General features: G+C 49.7%; 1 protein-coding gene across 6 annotated transcripts in view; it reads left to right on the top strand.

Moving 5' to 3' along the window:
• The window catches only part of HERC1 (HECT and RLD domain containing E3 ubiquitin protein ligase family member 1), a 2,088,313-nt gene that overhangs the window by 826,588 nt on the left and 1,237,571 nt on the right, over window positions 1-24,154 (top strand). For 4 of the 6 annotated variants that reach the window (XM_078685198.1, XM_078685195.1, XM_078685196.1 and 1 more), the window contains exon 38: window positions 16,149-16,924. In XM_078685198.1, the coding sequence (XP_078541324.1) occupies window positions 16,149-16,924 (776 nt within the window). The remainder of the gene's footprint in view (window positions 1-16,148; window positions 16,925-24,154) is intronic. The other 2 variants (XM_078685199.1, XM_078685197.1) reach the window with 1 other exon arrangement.

Below are 24,154 nucleotides of genomic sequence, written 5' to 3'. Positions count from 1 at the left end.
CTTTCTAGATGGATTATCTTGTGCATCAAGATCTTTTACTCTTTGGCTGGTAAGGATCCTCCAGAGGGTATAAGGGCTCATTCTACTAGAGCTAAGTCTTCAACATCTGCCTTATCTAGAGGTGTTCCTGTGGAGGACATTTGTAGAGAGGCAACTTGGGCCTCCCTCCACACCTTCTCAAAGCATTTCTGCTTAGATTCTGAGGTGAGGAGGGACGGTCACTTTGCGCGTTCCGTCCTACAGGACTTTTTGGTATAGAAGGGTGGACACCCTCCTCTGGGAGTGGGGACTGCTGTGGGACTCTATTCACAAGGTGAGGAATCCACTGGCAGATGTATCCATCAGAAGAACAAGTTACTTACCTTCGGTAACGCTTTTTCTAATGGATACAGTATCTGCTTGTGGATTCCTCACTGACCCACCCGCCTCCCCATTGTCACCCTTGTATACCTACAATGCTGTTATTTTATGTCTGTTGCTTTCAATGGAAGTGTTTAATTCTTTTTGCTTTACTGCATTGATTTCACACTTTGTGTGTTGGTTTGAATACTGTGTGCTGTGTATACTGTATATATTTGTGTCGGTCCGTCTGTGTGCCTCGAAGGCATGGAAAAAAAGGGCGGAACTGACGTCATCACGCCGACGAGGCTCTCTTATGGCTCCAGTGACGTCAGCAGAGTCGCGAGCGGAGCCATGCTTCTGTGACGTCGCCCACTTCGGCGTGGAGAGCTCCAAAATTTCCGAATGCTGCTGGCGCAGGGGATATTCACAAGTTGAGGAATCCACAGGCAGATACTGTATCCACCAGAAAAAGCATTACCGAAGGTAATGTCGGCTAAAAGGAGTGCCGCTGATTCCCCCGTCTGTCGAACAACCGCCAAATGTGCCCGCCTTATATTATGCCTGGTCGTCCTCTGGGTCATAAACCCAGACTGATCGGGATGTATGAACGTCGAGATGTGGGGCAGGAGGCGATTGGCCAACGCCTTGGCCAAGATTTAAGCCTCTACGTTTAGGAGGGAGATGGGGCGATATTAGGCCCGTTATTCCGGGGACCGGCCAGGCTTAAACACCAAAACCACCTCCGCGTGCCTCCAATCCAGGGGAAGCAGGCCCTTTTCCCTGGCCTCCTCTACCACCGCCCAATAATAAGGGGCCAACTGTGTATTATAGCGTCTGAAGAATTCACTCGGGAATCCATTGGGTCCAGGAGCCTTCCCGGAATTGAGCTCACCCAGGGCTGTGCCCAGCTCCTCGTCAGTCAGGGGTAGCTCCAATTGGTCACGCACCTCGTCCGACACTGCTATGGACGGTAAATCGGCTAAGAATTTGTCAACGGTGGATGCTGGCAAACATTGTCTGCTATAGTGATAGGGTCAGTAATCGGTGCTCCCACCTCATCCAGAACACCCAGAAGGGCCTAGGAGTGAAAGGTGCCCCGACAAAGCCTCTGTAGCATCTTACCAGACTTGTCCCCCCATTGATATATCCTGCTGCGCGTCGCCCACCCAAACTTGTCGGGCCTCATCCAGCAGGAGGGCGGCACAGGACTGTTGAGCCAGGAGCAGTTGTCTCACATACCGTCCTCCCCCTTCCTCCCGAGTCCGGTGCCTCCAGTGCCTCTACGTCGGCCTCCACCCAAGTCAATTCCTCCTTACTCTTTCTGCGGGCCGCCGTGCACCAGGATATGTCCACGCCTCCCAGAGTAGGCTTCAGAGCCTCCCATAAAGTCTCGGTGCTAGACACCGACCCCTCATTTGTGGTTCGGCATTGATCAATAGCGTCCCTCATATGCGTATCATACTCTTCATTCTGTAGGTGCCACACCGAGAGGCGCCACCTAAAGGGTTGTTGCCCCCTGCCCATATAGAGCTCAAGGGACACCGGGGAGTGATTCGAGAGGCCGCGGGATAGAAACTCAGCCACAGCCACCCCACTAACCATTGCTCGGGGAATAAAGAGGTAGTCGAGCCTGGAGAAGGACTTATCAACCACTGAGAGGTACGTGTATTCCCGCCTATCACCATGGGCACGCCGCCACACATCAACCCAGTCAAGACCGGTCACCAGCGAGTGTAATTTCGTGGGATGTCCACTCCCTGGGCCACCCCCAGCCCCAATCATGTCCATGGCCAAGTCCATAACATCATTCTAGTCCCCGCCCACCACTGAGAGCGCATCGGGTATATCCGCCCATAGGGCAAGCAACCTCACCACGAGAGTCCACTGTAAGGGGAGGGGGACATATACACAGCCTATAACCAAGGGGTCCTACCCAATCTTGCCCCGGATAAACAGGTACCGTCCCTGTGTGTCGGTCCACTGTTGCGCGTGTATGTATGGGACCCTGCGGTGCACCAGAATCGCTACTCCCCTGGAGCCCCTCGTGAATCCTGCATGGAAGACTTGCTGAAACCCATATCGCTGCAAGCAGAGTGCCTTCGTTCCCATGAGGTGTGTTTCCTGTAACATAAGGATATCAACCCTAGCCCTCTTTGCCTGATGTAGTGTAGCCCCACGTTTAATTTTGTCCAGAGCCCCACGCACGCTCCAGCTTACAATGCGGAGAGTACCCGGAATCACCTGAACTCTATGAAAAGCGCTAGCCATAGGGGAGGGAATCTTCCTGCAGCACTGATAGAAGACCGTGGCGACGTGTGTGTATAGAATAGTGGACCCATAACGGAAGTGCGACTCGGAACCTCAAACAACTCCCCCCCCCAAAAAAAAAACACCCCACACCTCAAAAACACTGAAGTATCTGTCGCGGCGGTGCTAGGTTCCGAACTCCAACGAGGGAACAAGTACCGCCCCAGCCAATGGATCCCCAAATTATAGCCCTTGTTCCTCGGGCATGACCCCGACCAGCACGAGACTGGCAGAGATCCATCCCACATTCAGATTCCCCCGCCAATTACGCATCAGAGTACATGCTGAACCAAAGAGAACACCACATCACTATATCAGCCCCGGATGTCAGGGTTCCAATGCCTGTGCCCAGGAGTAGGGCCCCCCTTAGATGAGGCCCTGCAGGACAAGGAGCGCTCACGGGATCGTGACCGTCTAGTGCCCATCTGCTGCTGTCTCCTGAGACCCCTCCGGGCCACCTCACTGGAGGAGGAATCCGACTCCCTCCCGGGCGGCGTGTGCGCCCTCACTCGTACTGTTTCGTCTGTCCATTTGAAGATCTCCGGGGTGTCAAAGAAGTGGGTGCGGGATCGGTATACCATCCGCAGGCGAGCGGGAAACAAGAGGGTGTATGGGAGCTTAAGGTCTCTCACAGGCCTTCGCGGCCATGAACAGTTGGCGCTGTTGCTGCACTTGCCGCGTATAATCAGGAAAAATTAAGATGCGCACATTGTCAAAGAGCAGAGGTTCCTTGGCCGGGCCTGTTTCAGTATGGCATCGTTCAGGAGCTTTGATATCAATGGCCGTGGGCGAGTTTCTGGCGGTGGTTTCTGCATGAGCGCTCTGTGGGCCTGCTCCACTACAAAGCACTGTGACATAGCTTCTGGGCGGGAGGCAGCTTTCCAACCACTGCGTGCGGAAGCGTTCCATATTGCGCTCTTCGCAGCCCTCCGGAAATCCTACAAATCTCAGGTTATTACGTCGGGCTCGCCCCTCTGCATCCTCAACACGGAGCGCCAGACCCTTCTGAACCGTCTCCATATTTGCCATTTTCTGCTTTAGTATCGTGATGTAATCTTCCACTCCCGAGATGCGGGTCTCAGCTTTGGTGATACGGGCCACTGCATTATGCAAGTCCTGCCTCAGCAGCATAACGTCAGACCTTACTGCCCCGATTTTAGCATCCAGCATGTCCCTGGATTGGATGATAGGCGCCAGGAGGGCTGCGTTGTCTGGAACAGCCTCCGGTTGGCCCCTGGCAGCACCAGCCGCTGCTCCCGGACCGGTGAATTTGTCAATGGGCCCATGCTTGGTCGCGCCGCTGCCACCCTTGTCCCTCGTCATTGCTGCCCATAGGGTCCCCTCGCAGACCCGGGAACAGCTGGGCCAGGTATAACTGCTAAGATCCTCTTCAGGGCAGGCCCACACACTTCGATCTGAATCCCCGATAGGCGTCTATCAGGGTCGCTGCGGTGTTAGGGCCGATGAGTTGCCCCCTGGGCCTGAGTCCACTAGGGGCCCCCCGCAATGTGTGCGTGGGCCGACCAACCGCCAATGTTAGTACGCTTGTGAGATGATGGGTGGGGGGAGGGGGTCCCAAGCACGTCCCAGACTGAATGCGCCAACTGATTGCAGCAATCTCCAACTTCCAGGGCTCTGCGGTCTGGTTAGCTGCTGATGTAGGTGTCCCCAAGGCGGGATAACGGAGCACCCAGTCGTACACCACGCGGCCCGGCTGTGCTGCCGATCCCTTGCTGCCAGGCCATCCTACTGATCCCTGGTTGCAGCCCTGCATATGGGGGGAACTGCCGTAACAAGCCTTCTCTTAGCCCACACCAGGAGACTCCACCACAGACGACAGCGCTCGTTTCTCCGCCTCTCTCCTCACCTGCTTGGCCCGGCTTGACCGCTGTGCCGCCCTCTCCGATCCGGCCGCTCTACAGAGCTGAGATGGGGCAGCCAACCCTAGAGGCCGCCTCCTCCGACCCACGATGTCTCCAGGGCCTCAGGGGTGAACCACCAAACGCGCGGGCAGGGGCCAAGATCTTACGGGCCACTGCCATGGGTGCTCAAGAGGAGGGAGGGGCCCAAAAGCCAAGCACACAGTCCTTCCCCACGCCGCCCGGCTGTGCCGGCGATCCCGCACTGCGGCCCTAGGCAGGGGGGGGGGGGGATCCATATAGGCCGCCTCAGTACTAGCGTCGCTGGTCTCCCCCCCCACCGTGGCACCAACCGCTGAGAAGCACTCCAATGAGCAGGGGTCCAGACCACCGCCGTTGCTCCGGCCTCGCTACGGCTCTCCTCACCAGTGCGGCCGATCCGGCCTCCGTCCGACCCCCTGTAGTCTTGCCGCCGGTCTCAATGCAAGGCTACAGGACTGCAGGCAATCTTCCCGTCAACGCCGCCGTCCCCCGAAGTCTCCAGGCTCGCCAGATAGTCGACTCCGCCTGCGTGCGGGACCCAGATAGGCACACAGCACTTAGCGCCCTCCGGAGATCACCACGCAAAACACCCCGGCTCCTCCGCCGGTAACCTGCGTCGGCGCCTCAAAAGCACATCGGGTGACTGCTAGGGGGAATTAGCGCTGTGGAGACTCCTCCAGGATCACTTTGGGGTCAGAGGAACCAGGATAATTGCAAGATGAAAAGCGGGCTGGACGGAGCTCGCTTAGCACACTTCCGCCATGATGGCTTGCTAAGCCACGCCCGATCCAAATCTTCAGGTTTGTCAAAAGGAAAGAAAAATAAACAAGAAGTTCTAGCAGGCCTCGTCCTAGCCTTGCCGCTCTCCCCCTGTGAAGTCACAAAGATGGTAATGTGCCCCACGGTCTCGTTCCCTATCCCTGACTGAGTAATCAGTTTCACAGTTGAAACCGATGCACCCTGATTTTCCGGGTCCATCTGCGACACCGCAGCAAGTCGAGGTGTTAAATGAGGCCATGCTCAACATTTTTGGAGCCCTACCAATTCCCTCTGGTGCACCTTTTGGCAGCATGGATCCGTGGAGGCAGCAGCTAAAATACTGCATACGGGTCTGCCCTTGCTGCTGTTTCTCCTCTTGAGCCCGTTTCAGGTTCAGTTCAGACTCTGGAGCCAACTCCACAACTAGCACCATACCTATGCTTGGTTCTGCTGTCGAAGCGGCGTAGGAAGACGCTAATCCCATAGTACTATCCAACTCCAAGCCAGTCTGCCTCAACCAAAGACACTCTGAGCTCAGCTGCTGCACGCCTGCTCCACCATACTTTGTGGCTTTGATAAGGTAATACTTTTGCCTAGGAGCAAAGTGCCTCAACAATTGTTCAGGTTAGACTCTGACCAGAGCCAACCACCTTTTGGTGATGATGGTGGGGATAAGTTTGACTTGCGTTATGATGAAGATATATTTTAAATGGAGCTGAAAGAAGCCAGTGTGCCGGACACTTCACCTGACGTAGAGCTGTTCTCTTTCCGTGGCCGTTCCACTGAAAAATCTGCCTCATTTGCCATGGTAATTAGATCGGCTGCCAAGGTCTTAGAGCTCCTTTTCAGCATTTTTAGTAGTAGTAATAATTCTTTATTTAGATATAAAACCATATCTTTAAAAGATTACACAAATCACATTATGTACAGTTTTATGAATAAAAAATGGTAAAAGAATAAAATGTAACCGTAAGCATACTAGTTAAAACGTTTCAATTTGTAGATTAGCCCTCCCGGTCATTGCAAGTTCTATTAAAGTACATGTTCGATCTTGTCACTCAGCAGTACGGCCTCAGCAATGTCTGTTTTATCTAGGTTGCGATACACGTGCTGGATGAATTTGGACAAGTTTATGTTTAAAACAATATTATCTGGAGACAGAGCAGCGATAAGGGCATGCCTACAGGTCCGAACTCTCAGCCTGTTCCATTCTGACTTAAGCAGACATCTGCGTTGGAAATTAAATAAGGGACAGATGCAGAGCACATGCAAGATTGTTTCTGTTGCTAACCCGCATCCTCTGCATGTTGTGTCTTCCTTCTTACGGCGCCAGGTGGGTAGATTTTGGAGAAAGCGCCAATCTCCCAATCTTAGGGCAATCAGGCAGCGCTTTAGATAAAGTGAAAATGTCGTGGAGCGGTAGGCAGCAGGGGTCAATCGTTTGTAGGAGTTGACTACCGCCCAGGAATGACTACGTTTCATGGCAAGAGGTTTGTCTAAAGCCAGAGATTTCAGTCTTACACATGTTTTGATCATATTTTTAAAAACAGTCTGACTGGGGTTAAGAGCCCAAAGGTCGGCAACTGACATTTGATGGATGTAATCAATCAGAAGGCGCCCGAATGTTCCCCCTGGATTAGTCTCATTAATTTCTTTCCAGATTAAGGATTCTAGTGTTCCTGGATCGGCCTGTCTTAATTTGTGACATAGCTTAAGGTAAGTACCCACGTTGGAAGCTTCATAGCTGGTTAATCCCAGCTCTAACCTAATCTGGGCCGGGGAAGCAGTGCTCGGTAAATGAAGTACCTTTCTATAGATTTTAGTTGTATATTTTTTTAGGGCAGTATTCATTTTGCCTTTAAAGGTCTCAATGCCATAAGAAAGTGTTGGCCCAATTTTAGCTCTAAGGACTTCTAATAAAGGGGCAAAGGTTGGACCTGAGTTTCATCGATAGCTTGGCCAAGGATACCACTAGGGCCGTAGTTTTAACTGCGATCACACTGCTTTGCTTTGAAAAGCTGCCCCTTGTGTCCAAGTGGACGCCTAAATATGTGTATGATTGGCCAATCGAAAGATTTGTTTTATTAATTGGCCAACCACCGCCGCTGTAGTGTTTCTTACCAAATGGGACTATCAGGGTTTTCTCCATATTAATTTCTAATTGATTGCCAAGTGTGTATTGCGATAATGCAACAAGGAGCCTTTGTAACCCTACTCTAGTGAGGCTAAACAGGGCCAAATCGTCGGCATATAAAAGGTTACATAATGCCGCGCCTCCTATTTTGGGTGGATGACTATTTACCCTGTCCAGAGTACTTGACAGGTCGGATATAAATAGGTTAAAGAGAAGAGGGGCCAGCACGCATCCCTGCTTGACACCGCGTGAGGTCATGATTTTTCACAAGAGGTGCGAGCCGGACCCTAACTTCACTCGAACCCATGTGTCAGAGTAGAGTTGAATAATTGGGTTCAATATTAGAGCTCCTGTTTACAAATATACTGACGGAGGTGCTACTACATAAACAATCCTCCTGTGACAGCACTAAAATGGCAAACGTCCTTTCTAGCCAAATACATTTTTCAAGTTACCAAAGGGCCTTTCTTGTCAGAAACACATAAGCTGGGTTTTGAAGTACCGCAGGGCTCTTCTTTGAGCCCTGCACTCTTCAACATATATGTTCATCCTCTCTCTGACATCATCTGCTCCTGTGGCTTCACAATGGTATCCTATGCAGACATCACGCAGATTGTTTTCATTTTGTCATCTGATACCAATTCCACCTCTTAGAAGCTTACTACATACATGGAACAGGTGGCTAGCTGGATGGCGGCAAGCCATCTAAAGTTGATTGGGGAAGGAAAAAACAGAGCCGTTGATGGTTGGAAACAACCTTTCGCTCTGGGACCAACTCCTATAGCCCCCTTGTTTGGGAGAACCCCTAATTCTAAACTTGAAGTTAAAAGTACCGGACCATGGTTTCCCAGGTAAAGAAGGTGGCAGGCATGTGCTTCAGGCTGCTAAGATTCCTTAGGAAAATGATTAAATGGCTTCCTCTGGAGTGTCGGAGAATGGTGCTCTAAGGCCTAATTCTTTCACTCCTGCACTGTGGCAATTCCTTGTATTTGAATAGCCGAGCTTAAGTCCTAAAAAATTGCAGGTCACTAAAAACGCAGCAGCACAGGCCTTACTAGGTGTGCCAAAAATGAAATCTCCATGCCCGGTGCTCACATAACTTCCCTGGCTGCTGGTAAAAAAAAAGAATAGAATTTAAGTCCCTATGCACTGCTCATTAGTTAAAATACTCACCAGGCACACATATCCTTCAGCACCTCACCACCCGGCACACAGCTCCCAGAACACTGAGCTTGAACAACCTCTCTCTTCTTGACGTCCCCAGAATCAAGAGAGCAAGAGTAGGAGGTTGCTCATTTGCCTACCTCACCGCTAAATTATGAAACACCCTCTCTCCCTGTTCAGATCAGGTCAAACAATAATTTGTTTTAGGAAGTAACTAAAAACCCACCTCATCTGATAATTTTCAGATTACATTCTTTTAAAGAACCCTGTGATTCAGTTTGACTCTTGCTGTCAGCACGGGGACGCCCATTGTTGGGTAGCTGTGCGCTCAACAAGGTTGTTTCACATAACATCTCAAGGGGTTTCACCTACAGGAAACATAAAGGCCCACTACTCCAGCAGCAACCATCCCAGGATCTAGGATCACAGAGTCAAGAGGCTTCCCAGTCCCCCGCTCCTCTGGCATCAGCCTTCTAGCCACTTTAACTTGCCCTTACCGGCAAACGTCCACCATGTGGGGGACAGGAGCAAATATTTTCTCCACAGGTGCCAGGCAATAATGTCCGACAGATGGGTACTGCAGGTAGTCCACTGGGGCTATGCCCTGCCATTCCTTTCTATTCTGTCTCCTCTTTCTCCTACATTGGAGGAGATTTCAGAGACCATTTGTCTATTTTAGAAATTACATCTATGTAATTAATTTTGTGGAGACACGATACAGAACTGCCCACCTACATCCAACGGCTGGTGGTGTTTCAATGTTGGTATTCATCGCGTAACAATAGAGAAGATAGAGGAATAAGAAAAGAATTAGTAAATAGTTAAGGCACAGTGTGGAGGGAGGTGTGGGAGGGTCGTGTCTGGCGCCTACGTTTCCGAGATCACTGCTCTTGTGCTCTGCAGCTTGCATTGTGGATGTCAAATGCAAAATCCGCAGGTACTGGGGGCAAGATATCTCTCAAAATCTATCAGACAGGTACTGTATGCAGAGTTGCCTCATCTTGTTAAAGCGGGGTAGTTGTTGTGTAGCAACAGCTGTTAGTTTCTCCATCCCCAGTATGTCCCACATTTTAAGGAGCCAATCTGTGTGTGTGGGCATTATTTCTGTACCCCATCTGGCGAGGAGAATCTGTTTTTCTACCCCTAACTCTAAGGTGATCACTCTACCTCTGTGCGATCACCGTTTGTAGGTGAGTGGGTAAGTAAATAACTCAGGAATTTGGGTATATCCGTTCGAAACATAGCATTTATTGCATCCAGTACCCTGAACCAAAAAGATTTCACGTTGGGGCAGTGCCAGAGAATATGCGTGAGGGTGCACTGGTGCCCACAGTGTCACCAACATTGCTCGTCTCCCGTGGGATTCCAGTTAGCTATCCTGCAGGTGTGAGATACCAGTAGTGTGCGATCTTTAGGAGCATTTCTTTTGCTAGTGGTGTTGAGGGCGGAGATACGTGCTCGGTGTAGGATGTTGTACCCTTCTTTGTCCGTGAAGTTGCGTTCACACTCTCCTTCCAATCTAGCTCGGGCAGGCGAGGCTATGGGGCTCAGGGGTACTTTCTTAAAGGTGTAAAGATCCGAGTGTACCTTCTTATCGGTGAATCGCGTGAGTATCCACTTCTCAAATGTTGTCAATATCCTGCCAGCATGCGGACCGATCCATGGCTGAGACACCCAGAGTGTTGCTGGCCGGTATGGCCAATGTGCTTTGTCTGGAATGTTGTAACATGTCTGTAGTGTTGGGAAGTCCATAAACCCCTCTGTATCGACTAGATCCCCCACTCGTTTACAGTTAGCTTCCTGCCATACCTTAAACGCCGACCCCGTGGCTGCCGGTAGGAAGTCTGGATTACCTATCAGCGACGTTTATGGGGAGATAGGTGTGGAAAGGCTGTGTCGCAAAAGTGCAGCCAGGGTATTTTCCAGATATGCGTGGCTGCAATTGCCTGATCTATAAAGCACCAATGTATTTCTGTGAGAGTACGGGACCATTCCACCATGTAGGGTAGCTGTGCCGCTTGGTAGTAGCAGCATAGGTTCGGAATTCCCAGGCCACCCGCCGACATTGGAAGAAACACCTGTGCTTTGGCTATATGTGCTCTTTTACCCTCCCAAATGAAGTCCCATATTAGTGATTGTATTCTGTCCAGTATCCGTGGGGGGATGAAGGGGCAATATTTGCATGACATATAGAAGTTTAGGGAAGAGTGTAATTTTGACGGCTGCTATGCGCCCCAGCCATGTTAATCCGTGGGACTTCCACTGGTAAGATCATTTCTTGTGGTTGCTAGGAGGTTCCCATAGTAGTATGCGGCAGTGGCTGTAAGTGTAGAATGTATCTGTATCCCCAGATATGGAATTCCTCCCTCTGCCCATTGAAAAAGAAATTGAGTAAGGAGCCGAGCACTTTCTGCTTCAGGGACAGTCCGGCCAAGGATCAGAGACTTTCGAGGGTTGGTTTTGAAGCCGGAGGCTTCTCCAAACATGTTCACCTCCGATGTAATGGCCGCTAGGGATGTATTTGGTTCTGTTAGTCAATAGAACATCATAAGGATATAGCATGATCTTGTGTTCCCTCCATCCCATCGAGATGCCTGACGCTTGTGCATTGGTCCGTATTCGTTCTGCAGAAAGCTCCATATAGTGCGCAAAGAGTAAAAGGGACATGAGGCAACCCTGCCTGGTCCCACCCTCTATGGGAAGGCGGGCAAATTCTCTCTGTTCACCCGTATATTGGTTTGGGGAGCTCATTTGTCCATTTTGCAGCAGCAAGTCTAGGTTGTCTTGGGGAAAGGAACCTTCGAGAGTCCCGACCTCGGACATCAGAATTGGATGTTAGTCTCATTATTTCCTAGTGCTCCAAAATACTGGAAGACGTTATCCTATTTTAGAACTTCCACCTGTCCAGTTATTCCTGTGGGAGAACAAATTCAAGATGCTCATGCTGGCCAGGTTTTATGTGCCTTGAATCTAGGATGCTGAATTTTAGCGTTGGCCTGCAGGATGCCGTTTCCATATTGCCATCCTTCAGTCCCAAAGGTGCTATCTGCATTTCAAGTTTGTCCACGAGCATTTACAGTTTGCTGTGCTTCCTTTCGGCGGCACTTGTGCCTATTAGGTGTTCACGAAGGTGATGGTCACAGCATACCTTCTGAGGTCAGCGGTACCAGTCTTCCTTGCCTCAAGGACTTGCTGCAAAAGGCACGCTCAGCATAGTCCGTTGTAGACAACGATTCTCCTTACATCACTGGGACTGACAACCACTGTACGAAAGTCTCATCTGACTGTTTCGCAGAGTCTCCCCTTCTTCAGGCCACCCTAGCTACGGTGCACTTTGAGCCTTTCCTTTGGAACAACAAGTCCAGGACATTCAGGGTGTGATCTCGATGTTTCAGTCTCAGTCCTGGGTCTCATTGAAGATGACCCAGTTTCTTTGGCTTACTGGCCTCCAGTAGCCTGCATGTCGACCATCCCAGATGGCACCTGTGGGCCCAGCACCAAAAAACCTATTTGGCTCCATCCATATTTCAGTGGAGACTGCAAAAGATCTGCTTTGGTGGCTGTTAAACTGCAATTGGACCAGCGGCAGATCCCTCGTCTAGCCTCGCCAAGAGCTGACAGTGGTGACGGATGCATCGCTAGTGGATTGGAGAGGCCATCTGAGAGAGATGGATATCAGGTGGCTCTGGTATCCAGGGGGAGGCGCTCCTCCATATCAGCCTTCTGGATGTGCGGACCATTTGCTTGGCATTAACCGCCTTCCTGCTGTCTATCAAGGGGAGGCTGGTTCATGTTCTTATTGACAACACCAAGACATGTGGTATTACAAAAAAGCAGGGTGGTGTGTGGTACCGGATCCTGTGCAAGAAGGCTCTTCACCTTTGAACCTGGTTAAATTGCCAGAACATTTCCTTGCTCGTGAACCACCTGGCAGGAACTTTAGACGGCAGAAAAGATGAACTCAGCCAGTGACACCTATCACATTACGCCCGAGGTGGCTCAGGGCATCTCCTAGCACTGACGTGGAAACCCTGGTTCAATCGCTTAGTCACTGCCGATAACGTGCAATGTCAGCACTTTTGCTGAAGTTCACAATACTGCTGTCTTGGAGATGCAATCCACCTAAAGTGAAGTTTGTAAATCTTTCCTGCATTTGCCTCTCTTGTCTCAAGTTCTGGAGAAGATTCAGAACAACCAAGTCCAATTGATCCTACTGGCTGTAGATGGGCCAGGAGAGTGTGGCACCTGAAACTTCTCTCATGTACATCCATCCTCCAATCCTGCTCCTGCTTCGGGAGGACCTTCTGTCACGCCAGAAGGGCAAGGTAGTGAGCCCAGGCCTGTGCAATCTACACATCCATGCGTGCAGCTTGAGCATTGCTAGTTGACTTCCGAAGTAGGTGATGTCATCCTGGTGTTCAGGCTTCTTCTACAAAATCTGTGTATGCAGTTCGCTGGGACAGGATGGTGGCTTAATGTGGCGTCTGTAGCACTGACTTGTTACAAGGTAAACGGTTGAATGTATTAAGGGTATTTTTCAGCCTTTAGCCTAGCAAGGACTTCCTGTGGGCACTGTTAAAGGTTCTCTCTCAGCTTCCTCTGCCTTTTTCGAATTTACCGGACCAACGGTACTTGTTCAAATCACCTGTTGTGATGAATTTTCTCAAAGGCTTGGCCCAAATGTTTCCCTCAAATCCTTTGTGATACCACAGTGGGACCTCAATTTGTTTATTTCTTTTCAGCACCATTTGTGAGCTGCTGCATAGCTGGCCTTTGTCTTCTGACCCTGAATACATCTTTCTCATTGCAATAACTTCGTCTTCTCTTGTGAGCTTCAAGATTTTTCTGTCCAGCTGCACTGCACAACCTTCTTTCTGGGCAAACTTGTGCTGAGAACTGAACGTTTTGACTGCCTGTCATGTTGGAAGTCAATCAGTCTTCCGAAGTTTCTACCCACCTTGAACCCGTTGAAACAGAAAGAAACACTCTGTCATTTAGATTTCAAAAGAGCCCTCAGCTTTTACATCAATTGAACCAAAGACCACTTTGTGGACGATCAGCTTTTTGTGGGATTCTCCGAGGCAAAGAAAGGCTGGGCTGTGCAGAAGCTGACTTTGTTAGTGTCCAATCCTCTGTATTAAAGTATGCTGTGATATGGGCTATTTATGACCCCTAAAAGGGATTAGAGCCCGTTCCACCGGTGCGAAGGCTGCTACCACTGAATTACCACCTAGAGTACTTGTCCTGTATGTTTGTCAGGCTGCATCATGGGCATCAGTGCACAAGTTCACATTACATTATTTCCTTGACAGCCAGTTCTGACGGGAAGGGTATGTTGGCTGTTCGGTCCTGCAGGGTACATAGAGGAAGGAAGGTACTGCTTTATCTATTGTAAAGGTGAGAAATCTGCGGTTGGAAATATCCATCAGCAGAGCAAGTTGCTTACCTTCAGGGACGATCTGTTCTGGTGGATACTATGTCTAACTGCAGATTTCTCACTCCCGGGCACCTCTCCATTATGTTGATTGGACTCTTTTCCATCTTAAAGGTCCCAAATTAGAGATTTACATACTGGCATGAATGATTGGTTTTTGGGCTCTGTGTCTGAAGGCAGTAACGGCTGCAACCAGACGGGGGTTGTGGGGCGGGTTAGGTAGGATTAAGGGGGAAAAAAAACACTTACCTTGGAACGGCCAGCCGCCGCCTCTCCTGTCATCTTTCTGTCTCCAGTCCCAGCCGGCAGCAGGAAGCACCCGAGCACACAGACTTCTCTCTGTGCTTCAGCGCTCAGACGGGGACAAGGAAACTGTGCATGTTCCCCAGCCTGGTAGGGAACATGCAAAGTAATTATGAACTGCTTGGCCGACCCCAGTGGGCCAGCCAAACAGTCATGCGCACTTAGGGAGTGCAGATCTCTCCTCCGCTGCTCTGGCCAGCCCCACCCCACATTGAACAAGGCGACTGACTGCATGCAAAAGGACAAATAAAATGATGATAACGCTACATTATTGTCATTTTATTTTTCATTTTGTGCAGTGGTGAGCCGACACTGTCTGAAGGCATGGACTATGTCCAGAAATACTCCCTTGGGTGGCACCTATAGGTGGCTCCAGCTGTCACTTCAGGGGTGGAGTAGAGTCAACGCCAAGCCATGTGACGCCACCTACTAGCACGTAGGGATTATGCAAAACAGTCTACTGGATCCAGTCTGGTACCAGGAGATAATCTCTAGGTGATGAATTTCTGGTTAGATTATCCACCAGAGAGATCGTTACGGAAGGTAAGCAATTTGTTCTTTTTGAGCACTCTTTGAAAGTGCATGTGTTTTCGTGCTCTCTACCTTTCTAGCTGCTTCTATAACCACCCATTGCTCCTGTGTTGTTCCCTCACCCTTTCTTTGCATTATTTTGCAGCCCAGCAGCTGTAATTTGGCACATGCTACTGTTTTCTTTCTAATGCACTTTGCAACACTTTTTAATTTTTCTTTAATTTACTTCTCCAGGATGGGCATCACCCTTTGAAAAATGGCTGCTGCCACATCATGAGTCTTACACGTGCACCTGCATGGTGACTCATGAGTACATGTATTCACCCTGGGTCTGAATATTTGTGTTTTTTTTCTCTATGCTGATTCTGGTCAGCATGTTCCAGCGCTGAATTGGGGTGGCCCTGCGCACAGTATTAAATTTCCCATTAGTATCTTGGTGCAAACGTACTGGGTATTTGTAGGCACTATCTCATAAAAGCAAAAAATAGCAAATTTGGAGCATGTCAAAATATCTTTGAGGGAAAAAAAAGGCTAACTTTGAAAACTTGTATGAAAACACATGCAAGCATGAAGTTTGCTTCTCCCACAGTGCTGAGATTCCTGCCTAAAGGAAGGCAACTACCTTTCGGCAACTTGAGTTTGGTGAAAATGTCATCTAGGTTTTTTCTAGGAAGGCATAATTATTCTAAGCTTATAAACGGGAGGAAGAACATGTGTGGAGCAAAGTGTTTTACTGTGATATAACAGTGTAACAGATCCCAGATGATTTATGTACCTAAATTAATTTACCTACCTTAAAGACTTCTGGAGTAAGCTTTTAATATTTTATGTTGTTAGGCTTGTAGTGTGCCTATGCTCTGTTTTCTCAAATGTGTAAATGCCTTAAAATTTGAATTACTGTATTAGAACGCATTGCAGATCCACAGGTATCACCCATACTAGCATGTGTAATTTAAGAAGGTACCATTAATGCCACTAAAGTAATGTGTGTCTGTATATGTATGTGTGAGTGTGTATATATTCTTACCTAATGTATAAATGTGTGTGTGTATATATTCTTACCTAAACAACTGTTTTCTTTCTACCTTTGTGTCACTTTTTTGTTTTAATTATGTGAGCTCACTACCTTTTCTTTTATTCTGGTTCCTGTACGCTCCTTTATTTGGTTACCATTTGTGGTTATTGCTTCTGTATGTGTTTCATTATTTCCTGTACTTTCCTCTTGTCTATCCCTCACTTGCTTCTTCCTGTGTCATTCTGATCTTTATTAAAGCTTCCCAACTTTTTGGTCGCCTAGTGACACACCGTTGTATAACCTGGAGCCCTGTGAGCCGATGCCCTTTGATGTCTCAAGATTCCGTGGGCTAACTGCTTCTGTGCTACTGGACCTAACCTTTCTCACCGGCATACATGAGGACCTGGGCAAGCAGACTACCAAACGACATGATAAGAAGCACAGGCATGAGTCTGAGGAGAAATGTGACACAGAGCAGAAGACAGACGGCGAGTATACATGTGACCTCCGTCCTGGGTCCGGGTTTGAGGAGGCCAGAGGTAACTGCACAGCAACTTCCAAGCTTGAAAATGAAATTGCTTCATTTTCCTTAGATGCCCCACCTCTGGGTGTTGATGTCCCACATCTTCCCATGGAAGGAAAAAGAAAAAATCATGAACACACCGTAAGAAACCATGATATTGTGCAATCTGAAAACCGAGCAGTGCAGTTATCCTATATCTACCTTGGGGCAATGAAATCACTTAGTGCACTGCTTAGTTGCAGCAAATATGCTGAATTATTGCTAATACCAAAGGCCCTTGCAGAAAATGGTCACAATTCTGACTGTGCTAGCTCTCCAGTTGTCCATGAAGATGTTGAAATGCGAGCTGCTCTTCAATTCCTTATGCGTCACATGGTTAAACGGGCCGTCATGCGATCACCAATTAAGAGAGCACTGGGATTGGCTGACCTGGAGCGAGCACAAGCCATTATATACAAGCTTGTGGTTCATGGACTACTGGAGGACCAGTTTGGTGGCAGAATCAAGCAAGGTAAATGTACATTCCTAAGACTTGCATACTAGACTGTTTTTGTTACTGTTAGTGTGGCTAATGAACCAGCAAATTTCCAGTGTGCATGGTAATACACCCATTTACGCTTGCAAAAGCATTACAAAGCTGTTATGAATCAATGACACTATGCTAAATTTTTCTGGTTGCTTACATCTACATCTGTTTATATTCACTATTCAGCAATGCAACGGCTGTTGAGGTTTCGGAAAAATACAACAGAGACAAGCAAATTTATAAAAGTAATAAAGATTTCTTAGGAGTACGTGAGTGAGTTTGCTAATCTGAGAGACTGTTTAGAACAGGTGGTGCACTGATTTATTGAGAGAGATCAAAAGAAAAGATAATGTACTATACCTGTTGATGAGCAGAGCCTTAATTGTAGCTTTACCCCCATTTCATATTGTAGATGATTTTCTGGTATACTTCTAACTGCAGATTCATCACTTTACTAATCTTCCAGGCATCCAACTGGATTCAGAATTGCTCTCAGTAGGTCCTGTAACATTTGGCTTATGTCACTATTCTGTCTCTCCTCTAGATGTGCTTCCTGGTCTTACTTCCTCTTTTTTTGCACCATTTATTTTATTGAAGTGTTCTCCTCTCATTAACATTTGACAGTTTACAGTGATATCTCCCAAATACGATATTGTTCACACTATGTCATGTGTGTCACAAACAAGTGTGGCAAGGACCCACACAATTTTTGTCTTTGTCACGGTTCCAAGAATGACGCCAAGTCCTGCGAGAAATGCTCACTGATGCACCCAAACACACTCATGGAGCCAGAAGGTAACTCTGTGTTGCAGAACACATCAAACAAGTTGGTTCCGATACTGTTGAAGAAATTACACAGGAAGCACAAATTTTTGAGAACTAGATGCTCCCTCACCACAGTTGAGGTTTAACAGTCAGCATTCCAGTAATCAGACTCCAGTTTTTCAGTCTTTTTCAGTGCAGATGCAGATTCTGGAGCTGATGCGCCCAAATTCCCCAGGTCATTGTGGACTCTGCAGCAGACTGCAACCTTCAAGAAAAATAGGCTTCAGATCTTCACTCCTGCTCCCTTCTAGCCCCAGAGATCCTTTGTGACCTGAAGTTACACTTCTGCTGGTGGACCAGCCCTCGCCACATGAAGTTGACCTGTTCCGCTGCAAGCGCCAGGCCATGTATCAATTTGTCAGCCGCAGACTTTGCTGTTGTTTCATAAGTGGTGCCGCTGCTGGCTTCTGTGACATTGGTTCCTGTTTCGGTGTCAGCCTCAGATTTGTATCTGTATTTGGCCTAAATGTGCCCCCCTGTCATGCTACATCTTTACAAAAGAGCAGCCTCATCCGTCCTGGACAGATATATTTAAGGAGACTCAAAGCCATCTTTTGTAAATTCAGATGCTAATCAAGGCTTTCTTCCAAACTGACTCAATGTGTATAATAATGAGCAGACATAAAATGTGCTCCTTCTTGTTATACTGATAATGGTATTTACCTTGATTTACAACCAGTGGACTATACTTTTCCTAAATCCTCATTAGATTCATTTCGGGGGGCCCTTAACTGAGGAAAGCACCTCATTTGCTGTAGTGGGTCAGAGTTTTTTTTTTTTTGTTTTTTTTTTTTTTGTTGAAAAAAACCTTTATTTAACAAAGTATGGAAATACAGATTCTCGCCTACAACCCCTCGGGCCGGCCAAGAAAACAGCACAAGGTATAGCATAATACACAGCTCATCAGCCGACAACCAGGGGTCCGGCAGCCATGGTAAGAAATTCGTTAAGTTCCAAACGACAGGATACGAGCGGTTTCATTTTATAACATTCAAACAACAAAAGAAACAAGGCTGCACTCCGATCAGTATGGTCATTGCATATGTGGCAGGAAGAAGCGGTCAGGAAACAATACGGTAGACAGGAGAAGATTCAGGGAGGGAGGGACAAAACGGGAGCCCAGAGCAAATGGAAATATCGATATATCTGTACATATGAGAGCCGAAGTGTACAGTCAAGGGGAACAAGGAGTATCAGGGGGATCCACAAGGGGGGGTTCACAAATGTCCCCACGGAATGCATTCCACTGGTTCCATATCCTACCCCACTTTCGGGGCCTGCCACGGGAAATGTAGACAATTTTCTCTCTGAACATACACCAGTCCATGTTATCTTCCCACCCAGAAACCAAGGGTGCCCTCTGAGACCCCCATAACTGCGCAATGTCCCTCTTCGCGATCATGTTGCCCAGAGTCACCCATTGAGTCTGAGCAACATTACAGTCGGTCGGTTCCCACACATTCAATAGACAGCGCTTAGATTCAGGTAGCAGCCGAACATTCGTGACTTCATTCATCACTTCATGCACTCCCCTCCAGAAGGACTCAACCACCGGGCACTCCCATACAATATGGAGGAAAGTAGCAAGCATACCACAACCCCGCCGACACAGTCCATCCTCAGAAAAACCCATACGCATCAGTCGGGGACCAGTGACATAGACTCGGTGCAGGACTTTCAGCTGAACAAGTCGCAGGCGCGCCGGAATCGCGACCTCTTTAGGAGAGGACACCGCAGCCTGCCAATCCTCATCGTCTAGCTCCAGCCCATCGGCAGTCCAGGCGCCACGCAAATGGACAAGCAAGTCCGACCGAACATTAATAAGTTTTTTGTAAATAAGAGAAATAGTGCTGTCTGGAACATGACCGTCCAGCACCCTATCCTCCAAAGGGGAACTCTCCGGTACATCAGAACCGGTCGGAAAAACCGACCCAACGGCATGGCGAACCTGAAGATATCGAAAAAATTCCGAGTCATGCAGACCATACTCTTGCTGTAGTTCCGCAAAGGTCTTCACTCTATCCTTAACCCAAAGATCGCTCAATTTACTAATCCCGATGAGGTCCCATCTATCGAACCCCTTCGACGTCCATAATTCACCCAGTCTCTCCGCAGCAAATAAAGGGGTCGCCCTGGTAAGCCTATCCGACCACCCAGTAGCCGCGGTCGCGCTGCTCCAAACCCGCACCGCCACTGCCGTGGGACCCGTCAAGTTCCTCCTAGCACTCCTAGAATAAAATGCCCTATAGTAGTCCCCCCCCAGGTAAGAGCCACCGGTCCATTTCAAAAGCCGGGTTCGGGACAGGACCATACATAGCATGATTCACAGCACTTAACTGAGATGCCCAATAATATCGTCGTATGTCGGGTAAGGCAATGCCCCCGTCATACCAGGGTAGCGTGAGTTTAGCCAGTGCTATACGGGGCCGACCAGCCCACACCAGCTTCCTCTGGAGGCACTCTATTTCACGAAAATAGTGAGCCGGCACCAAATCTAGCGTATTTTGTACGGCATACAGGAACCGGGGGAGGGACATCATTTTAAACAGCGCCGCACGTCCCAAGGGGGAGAGAGGCAGAGTGCACCACGCCGCAACGTCCGACCGGAGCCGAGCGAGCGGAGGCAGCAAATTCCGATCATAACGCAGCACAGGGTCAAGTGAAATATAAATCCCCAAATATTTAAAGCCATCAATGCAGACCGGGATCGGACATATTCGGGGCAGAGAAAGTGGGTCGCTAGTGAGCGGGAAGATACAGGATTTAGACCAATTGATAACCAACCCGGAGTTGCGACCAAAAGAGCGCAATACTTCAATAAGAACTCCGAGCGATTTACGGGGGGACGTCAAATATAACAGGATGTCATCAGCATAGAGAGAGACTCGGTCTTCGAAATCCGGGGACCAGCGTATACCTTTCAAAGAGGGTTCCCACCGAAGCCAGGCGGCCAGCGGTTCAAGCGCAAACAACAACGGCGACAAAGGACAACCCTGCCTCGTGCCACGCCCGAGAGCGAAGGGCGCCGAGGCTCTGCCATTAACCACCACCTGCCGAGTGGCTGTTCAGGAGTTTAACCCAAGTGATGAATTTAGGGCCAAAACCGAACTTGGCGAGGGCGGCCCACAGATACGGCCACTCAACCGTGTCAAAGGCCATCGAAGCATCAAGAGAAACCAAGATGGCCGGCTCACGAAGAGATCCCGCCCTCGCAACGACGCCATGTAAACGGCGAAGATTGAGAGCAGTATTGCGCTGAGGGATAAAACCGGACTGATCCGGGTGAACCAGTCCGCCGATCACCGTGACCAGTCGATTTGCCAGTATTTTTGCCAGTATCTTCGGTTCAGCGTTCAGAAGGGAGATCGGACGATACGATGAGCAACCCTCGCGGGGCTTACCATCTTTATGAATGACCACAATGGAAGCCAACCTCTGGTCCCTGGGAAGAGAACCAAGATCTCGCGAGGCCGCAAACATACGCAACAAATACGGCGCCATTTTGTCCGGACACAATTTATACAACTCAACTGGTATACCATTAGGGCCCGAAGCCTTCCCCGAGCGAAGGGAGCGAATGGCAAGCGCAACCTCATCGACGGAAAAATCAGCCTCCAGTAACACCTCGTCCGACTCCGAGAGACTGGGCAACACAAGGTCACGAAGTAACAAGCACGAGTCCTCCTCCGGGAGGCCGGAAACCGGGGCATATACGACCCGAAAATGCTGAGCAAACACCTCAACTATCTCCACCGGGTCCACGACTCGCACTCCATCATCTCTCTCAATCACTGGCACCACACGATTCAATCTGTCTCTCCTGTCCAGCCACGCAAGCAATTTCCCGGCCTTATCACCCACATCATAAAGTCGCCCTTGCTGCATGCGATGCATCGCCTCAGCAGCGGCAGTCACAAGTGCCCTATATTCAGTTTGCTTAAGAGCCAAAACATGCAGAATCTCAGGCGTCACTCCAGCCTCCAACCGCCCCTCAAGCATTGCAATCTCAGATTCCAAACGCACCACCTCCTCTTGGTTACGCCGCTTCTCATCGGCCACAAGGGACAAGGTCTGACCTCGGATCACCGTCTTGTAGGCCTCCCACAATGAAACCGGGGAGGAGACAGAACCCTCATTTTCTGCAAAGTAGTAGTCCACACATTTGACCACCTCGGATCTGAGTCTAGGGTTCTGGAAGTGCCACGGATTGATGGGGGCGATACGGCCCCCCGTTCCCAAACCAATGTCTAAGTGAAACCATATCGGGGAGTGGTCCGAGATCCCCCTAGCCAAGTGTCTGATTTCACGCACCGAGGCCAACTGGACCATAGGCACGACAATATAATCAAGTCTCGAGAGACTTCCGTGAGCCCCCGAATGAAAGGTATACTGAAGTTGGCCAGGGTGCAGCTGCCTCCAACAATCAGCCAACCCAAAGGCATCAAGGAATTTCCCCAACCACAACTGCGATGCAGGGAGGAGCCGGGGGGGGCTACGATCACTCTCACCATTCGCCACTGAATTGAAATCACCACCCAGCACAAGCAGGCCCTCGGGCAGGCCCAGAATGACCTTGCCCAAGTCAGCGAACGTGGTAGACTGCAGCCCAGGCGGAACATAGATAGACAGTATGGAGATCAATTTCCCCTCCCATCTCCCGGTAACGCCAGCATAGCGGCCCCTATCATCTAACAGTGCAGGTTCCACCTCCAAGGGAAGGGAATTCCTGACCAGGATACCAGCCCCCCTCGATCCCGAGGTGAAGCCGGAGTGCGCCACCAGACGATAGCCTCTCCTGTTCAAAGCGCGGCACGTGTTGCCCACCAAATGGGTCTCCTGAAGCAGGACCACATCCGGGGAGCACCTCTTCAAGTATTGCAGCACAATCCCACGTTTTATCCTGTCCCCAAGACCATTAACATTCCAGCTCAAAACTCTAAGCCCCCTACCCCCCATCCCTGAAGCAAACCGACCGCACTCCCCACCTCGAAACAGTCATGTAAAAGCAAGTGATAAACAGAGCACAGCCTCGAACCAAACAAGAAGAAAAAAGCCCCCCCCCCACCCCCAAGGAACCCAACAGTGTCGAACCCCCCCACCCTGCACCCCTGCGGTAGACCCAAAAGACACCCCAACTTGCAGTGTGCCTGTCGCCCCATTAAACTAACCTACAGAAAGAGAGAAAGAAATCCCCAGAGGAGGAAGACCCCTCAGACCCCCTCACACCCCCGGGCAGTCACATAATACTCAAAACACAGTCCGGCAGCCCATGCGATGTAATCCGGCTCGCCAACGTAGACTCACTGCTCCTGGTCCTCCACTCTTCCCTCTGCCCCTCCTGAGTCTTCCGGGCCATCGGTACGCTTCGGTAAAGTGTCCAACCAGTCACTCACCACCTCAGGGCGGTCGAAGAAAAAGGCACGCTCAGCATGTTCGATCCTCAGGCGGCCCGGGAAAAGCATGGCATACTTCAGTCCCAGATCCCTGAGGCGCCTCTTCACACCCGTAAAGCCCATCCTCTGTTTCTGGACGGCTTGCGTGAAATCTGGATAGAAACTTATGGAGGCGTTCTCAAATTTAATGGGCCCAGTGGTTCGCGATGCCTGCAGGATAGCGTCCCTATCGCGAAAGTTAAATAGTCTAGCTATAATAGGCCGTGGAGCGGCACCCAGCTTCGGCTTGCCTCCCGGAACACGATGGGCCCTTTCGACCGCAAAAAATTTACTTAGGCCCTGCGCCGCCAGATGCTTCAACACAAGGTCTTCCACCAGGATATCAACAGGCATATCGGCAGAAGTCTCCGGGACACCAACGATGCGGACGTTGTTGCGCCTGGCCCGGCCCTCAAAATCCTCCAACCGATTGGCAAATAGGTCACAAGTGGTCCGGAGATTACGGACCGTAGTCAGGAGGTCCGAGACATCCGTGGTCAGACTAGCGGTCTTAAGATCAAGAGATTTGACACGCTTGTTAGTTTTCCCAAGGTCCGCTCTGATAAGGGAAACATCAACCGCCACTGTGTCTATTTTAGCAGCCAGGGTTTCATACTGCTGGCCCATGCTGGATTGAATACTCGCAATGGCGCCCATCACGTCTTTCAGGGTAGGCTCCTCGCCATCAGGAGCACCGTCCCCAGCTTCCTCCAGGGCACCACTCGATCCGCCCGGGGAGCCCTTGGGTCGAGTAAAGCGATCAATGGTCTGAGATTGGGTGGCCCCCCCTCGGGACGAGCCTCTTGCGCCGCGTCTCTCGACCACTGTCCTGCCCGTCATGACCGGGGAGAAACTTCAACTGGAATTGCGAAACTCGGACAAAACAGCCTCCGTCGCGGCAGGCGCCGAAGTGCGAGGAAAGAAGGGCACAGCACAAGACCAGGCCAGCAGTCGCAGA

The sequence above is a fragment of the Lissotriton helveticus genome, chromosome 3_2 (assembly GCF_964261635.1).
Source record: "Lissotriton helveticus chromosome 3_2, aLisHel1.1, whole genome shotgun sequence".
NCBI classification, from domain to species: Eukaryota; Metazoa; Chordata; class Amphibia; order Caudata; family Salamandridae; genus Lissotriton; species Lissotriton helveticus.
The sequence above is the reverse complement of the archived record's forward strand: the minus strand, read 5'-3'. Positions and strand labels throughout refer to the sequence as shown.